General features: G+C 38.5%; 2 protein-coding genes across 2 annotated transcripts in view; one reads left to right on the forward strand and one right to left on the reverse strand.

Annotated features, from left to right (window-relative positions):
* Positions 1–838: 838 nt before the first annotated feature.
* LOC109480798 (stress response protein NST1-like) lies at positions 839–5,944 on the reverse strand. The gene is made up of 8 exons (XM_019783110.1): positions 5,522–5,944; positions 4,743–4,860; positions 4,276–4,401; positions 3,851–3,916; positions 3,361–3,553; positions 2,822–2,888; positions 2,538–2,711; positions 839–2,318 (listed from the first exon to the last, which is right to left on the reverse strand). Exons 1-8 carry the CDS (start codon positions 5,630–5,632, stop codon positions 1,380–1,382), a joined length of 1,794 nt encoding a protein of 597 aa, XP_019638669.1. The 5' UTR covers positions 5,633–5,944; the 3' UTR covers positions 839–1,379.
* The window catches only part of LOC109480681, a 4,458-nt gene continuing 4,123 nt past the window's right edge, over positions 5,664–5,998 (forward strand). Inside the window, exon 1 of the mRNA XM_019782911.1 lies at positions 5,664–5,679. Within this exon, the coding sequence (XP_019638470.1) occupies positions 5,664–5,679 (16 nt within the window). The remainder of the gene's footprint in view (positions 5,680–5,998) is intronic.

A 5,998-nucleotide genomic window follows, 5' to 3' on the forward strand; every position in this document is an offset into this window, starting at 1 on the left:
TCTGGAGCATTTTCTGTGGGTGGGATGGTTTGTAAGGTCCTCAGGAGAACAGGTTATCTGTACAAGGCCTGTCTTGTTAATGTTGGCATTTCTGTTTCAAAAATTGCATGCTTTTATAGATTTTAGAGTAGATTTATGCGGTAGCTTTGTTGTTAGTTGTTGTTGTTCGGTCATACTTCTGTCCTGAACAATGCTACAATAGTTGTAGGTGTCCTTTATACTACAACTTCATTGTTATTAGTACAAATGTAGTATTTTAACCTTCTTTTACTGTTGATACTTTGTTCCTTGACTAACTTTACTAATTTGTGTTGGGAGAACGTCAACACTTCTGGAGATATCTATTGCATTGATCTTACAATATCATAGGATCAGATAGAGCCTAAACAAAAAGTGTCCTGCTAATATTTTGTTCCAAAGTTCATTGACTTTGTTGAAGAGTTGTTTTAGACAATCATGTTTTATTAAACACAAAAAAGGTCTATGACTCAGATTTTATCAAAATATTTGTACCAAATTAGGCTACAGAAATTAAAGTTGATCATGACCATCATTTTTTTCCTCCCATCATTCCACTGTGCCTTTTTAGCATTGAGATAGAGCCTTGCTATGAAATAAGTTATAATAGACTATGATAGTTTAGTTCAATGATCAATCTATAACTGTATTACTGGGTTCAGCATAACTATGAAATAAAGCAACAATAAAGATAGGCAATAAAGATAAAACTATTAACTAAATGAAATAAATTTTTTTTTTCATATATTGGACATTTGGATAGTCTTGTAACTAACAGTTTATGGATATTCTTCCAATTTTTAAATGGTACCACAAATGGAAGCTGCCTAAAGATACCCTTTCCTTTACGTGACTTATTGAAATACTAGAAAAACTCTATATTACATAACACTGGTGGACTTATGTACATCTAATAGTATAAAAGTCTACCTTTTCAAAATGACTAAAAAGTGGAACCTCAATAAAATAAATTCTTTTATGTGATTTGTTGAAATACTAGAAAAACTACATTACACGACACTGATCGATTTATGTACATGTACATCTAATAAATGTTTTATAAAAGTGTACCTTTTCAAAAAGACTAAAAAGTGGAACCTCAATAATATGGCACTTATATCTAATCTGTAGTAACAAAATAAAATTCTGCTTGTAGAAAATCAATAATGATCAATGTATTAATCTACATTATGATAAATGAAAGCCTTATTTAAGGCTACTTTCTAGATTTTCAATTTCACTTTTATAAAAATTTGCACAAAACAAGCTAAAAGATCAAGTCTACATGGCTGTAACTACTGTGAGCATAGCTTGGCACATCAGATATCTGCATTTATACTTCTTTCCACAAGAAGAATGGTCTAGCCATCACTGAGTTCATCAGCAGGCTCTGGAGACAAGGAGGCAAAGAAGAGAGCTCTCCTAGCTGCATTTTTGAAGTAGCCGGTAGGTAGGTTATTTGCTGAGCCTGAAAGTCCACTAGCCCTCACACTTGTGTTATCCACTGATAACTTTGATGCAGGAGAGCTGCTGGTGGGTCTTTCATTCCCACTGTCCCTGTCTACAGACAGGCGACTGCCTGCTTCTCTTCCCAGCTGTGTTGAAGGTCGTATGCTGACATTTTTCCTGCCATTGTCCTGACCTTCAGGTCTGTATTGGTCTTGGTCTGGAGACCAATCTGGTAAATTGGAAGGTTTGGTTCCCAGCACAGACTTCTTTTCTCTCCTCAGGGCAAGTTTAGACAAGCTCTTCAGGGTTTCATTCCACATAGAGTCAGTGACGTCACTTTTCCCTATGTCATCACCTGAGGCTGAACTTGTGACCTCACTGAGATCTTTTTCCTCTGACTCTTTATCTGACTCTTCTACACCAGGTACCTTTGGAGTGTCTGCGACTTTGTGTACTGCTGATTTAAGTTTTGGCACAGTTACAGCATTGAAGGTGGATTTCTTTGGAACATTGCTGTCTGTTTTGGGGACTTGTCCTGTTTGTTGTTTTGTGTTTGTTCTGATAGCCCCTGGTTCTGGACTTTTCCCCTCTACTACTATCTCTTCAGGTTTGGGCCTGGGACTTTTGAGCCTCTTGTACTCATTATAGGAGACATTCATCTGCCTGGCTAACTCCATCTCCTTTTTCTTGACAGCTGTGTCCAGTTCCTCCAGCTGTTGCTTGTGCCTGTCGAACATGTCCTCCAGTTTCCTCCTGTGCTCCTGAGCCTCCTTCCTCTTCAGGTGGACCCGCTCCCATCTCTCCCGCTCCCTACGGGCCTCCGCCTCCTTCTCTTCTCTCCACTTCTTTTGCTGTAAAGGACACAACATATTGTATGTTCAACTTTGGGTCATTAAAATGACAAGGGTACAATTGTACTGTACAAGCAACTTGAAGAAAATTTAATGAATTTCCAATCAGAGTAAAATTAAGGTGTTGGAAGGACTAAGTGTAATCTTGGCTAAACACGTCTAGCTACACATACATCTTGTTTTTCCAAAATTGTGATTTCTGAAAATGACAGAAGTCACCTGAAAATGCATGTCCCCTATCCTCTTAAGTTGGGACAGATAGTTCCTGAGAGACTCCTGTCCATGTCCTCTGGTTACAGCCTGGACCTCCAGGAAGCATGGCAAACCAAACTTTCTCTCCACTGTCTCCATGGCAATATAGATCCTGTCTGAAGAGGACTTCTCCATCCAAACCTACAAGGAGAAATGATGAAAGCTTTGCCATAACAGCAGAAAAGTAGAAATATGAACATCATATATTATAGTGCATGTTTCTAGTCTACCTATTGAACATAAGTTTGTACCTTTGGATCCATCTCTCCTTCACAAATCTTGTTGACAAGTCTGCAGAGTAAACTCCCATCCTGGAAGCTGAGGAACACAAGAGATATGAGCATTCTACAGTCTGGGATGTCTAAAGAGTTGATGTTAGTCACATACATTGAATACACTTTTCTGTCAATGCATGTACTTGTTGAAAAGTAGCATCTAGTCAGGAAATAAAACAGCAGTAATATTAACAATCCTGTGCAACATGTACTATTAGTACTATGAAAATTTTGACTGGAGATCTATGCCTACAGCTACTGCAAAAAGGCCAAGGCACAAGGAAATCTGTCACAGACTAAATTTCAAGATGATAAGCTCAGTGATGTTTAAAATTAAATCCCAGGTATCAAGTTTATGTTAGGAGAGTAATTGTATTATAATTCTGTTGAAATCACTGGGTGAATACACATATAAGGAGGGTGCATATTATATAGACATGAAGAGTGTTAGTAATTCTGATGTACTAACTACAAAACGAGTACAGAATATGCATCCAAGAATGGTGAACACTTACACAGAATAATCCACCACCATATGTCCCAACATGCACTTCACCCATGCAAATATGGCCATGTCTTCTTGTTCCCAGGTCACCAGGGGAGCCTGGGTGTGTCCCCTGCTATCTATCCCATCATGCCTTGTACCAGGATGATAAGGTTTGTATCTAGAAGTTATTGGAACTGCACGGACAGCATATTTCCCAACACCTTGTGTGAGAAGTAATGTGGAAATGATGTTAGTATCGGGAAACTTTTATTATTAACTGCAGTGACTTACTGGTGCTCAGACACTGATCTTACTCTTGTGAAGTTGTGAGTACATGTACATTGCCTTGACAAAAGATATGTCTGTACCAAATCTGCTGGTTTTCACACACTCACACTCACTCACTGTCCGGTTTATCGTACATTATTCCTAAGGCTGACTTGTATGTATACACTATGTATAACACAACTGAAAGTGCAATTTATATCATCTGGTGTATTTGCATATTATGATCATACCTTCACATCTTATCCTCAGAGCATGGCACAGAGCAAGAATGGCCTTTGCTTTACCATCCACAATATCTGCAAGAAACAAAGACGTAGGAAACAGATGATTGCAATGTATCTGTGTCAGTGATTGATATCACTGAAACTTGCCATTTAGAATATCAATTTGTAGACATCAAAATATAACATAAATGAAGTTTGCTTCTTCAGCTTTATTCCCCTGTATCAAGTCTCCTTGATGTACCCAAAGAAAATACTATTTCATAAGTAATGTTGATGTATTTTTTTCCATGCATGCTTCAATACCTTTTCCTTCTGAATCTTCATTATCCACTGACATAACATGTATCTTCACCCCTGTTATTGCTGACAAGGTTTTGCTGTCACCAATTAACATGTCATTGTTTTTGACCCCTAACCTCAGACATCCCTACCTGATGATGTCACCCCTTCCAACACGACTCCTCCCTGCCCACAGAAGCTCAGACATGCTGTCGTGTTCTCCACCCTCTGGATCCAGCTGGTTGGGTTGGGGTGAGGGTAGGGGATTTGTTGCTCGGCTGTGGGAGGGTTGCAGCTTTAGTTTCAGTAGATCACACTGATGAGGGACAACTACAATATGACAGATCCATCAAGTGATCAACTGTCCAGTTTTAAAATACAAGATGATGTAATCATATCAATTTATGGAAATTAAGTAATAAGGTCTTAACTGTAAACTTTGTACATGTACATGCACATTAAAATAGCCACCAAACAAGAAACCATGTAGATCTCACAAATTTAAAACAGCATACATGTTGTGTATATCACAAACTATAAGAACAGAATTTCATGATTGTGTTCTATCATTAAACTAAAATGTTACACACATGTATGTATTGCACAATGGTAGACATACCCATGACCTCTACCAGCTTGATGAGGGTAATCCCATCGGACAGGGCTGTTACAAGGTCCCCCACAGGAGGCAGGTCTCCTCTCTCAGACAGGTATGCATTGGCCCACACTGTGTATTCCTGAAGGGGGGAAAAGAAAGAATGCAGTATGTACTAGTATATTAATGATTGTTGACCACATAAGTACCAAAAGGTACACAATATCATTGAAAGTTACATGATACTGAAGTTGTAATTGAGAGTCAAAAATGTAACTTACATGCAGCTTGTTGAGGAGCCAAATAGCACACCACATCATAACGAAACAAGGTATACGTCATGCTACAGTAGAGTATTATCTGCTGAGCCCTACATATGAGTTGTGTCACAGCTGGTACATATAAGCTGCCTACAGATTCATGTTACTTGGGCTCCAAGCAATCTATTTCTATACAGAAAATCAATAAAAAGTTAGTGCAGCTACATTAACAATTCTAGCAGCCTCATTTTACTTTAAAGCAATTGTTGTGGTAAACCCCTAAAGGACCCTCAAGTGGTCCTCCTGGCTTCACTGGTCCATGTGACATCTGAAGTACATGTTCTCTAGAGCCTCATAGAACATTCAAATCATGCAAAACATTTTTGTTGAGATATGCTTGAATTTTTTTAAAAGGACTCTTCAGTGCTCTTCAGTTTGTTTGTTTTTTTTGTTTTTTTTTTACAGCAGGAGAATCACAAACCAAGGAGCTCTCAAGTTCCAGGCACAAAGACAAACTAAAGGTATCGATATCGACTCCCTAACCTGTATCTCGTGCTGAGTTTTCTCCCTGTCAGTGGAAGGGTTGTAACCCCCATCATATGGCCAGTATAACACGTTGGTTCCCTCCAAAGCTCCCCGGCGCCCAGGCTGCATGATGTCACATCATCTCCAACAGACAGGAGCTATGGCGAGAAAACCTGGTATAGAATACCTTAATTGAAGAAAATAACGCTCTTGTAACATTACTCACCATGGTTTATAAGTTATGGTATAAAGGCAAAGTGGTCATGTCACCACCAAACAAACCTGCACACATCTGCTTGGAGATAATTATTATTGCTATCACCAAATTATGACATTATGTGTCCTTGTTATCACCAAGGAGGTTAATAAACCTTGCTATCACTAGCAGCGTTATATACATAATTTGTGAATGAAAATTACATCTTTGATAAATAGAAGATGTTTTATCGCTTGAGTTTTCCTGCCATCAACAGTATTAAAGGACCTTGGTTCAAG

This window comes from Branchiostoma belcheri, unplaced genomic scaffold (assembly GCF_001625305.1).
Source record: "Branchiostoma belcheri isolate BF01 breed outbred unplaced genomic scaffold, Haploidv18h27 scaffold52, whole genome shotgun sequence".
Taxonomy (NCBI): Eukaryota; Metazoa; Chordata; class Leptocardii; order Amphioxiformes; family Branchiostomatidae; genus Branchiostoma; species Branchiostoma belcheri.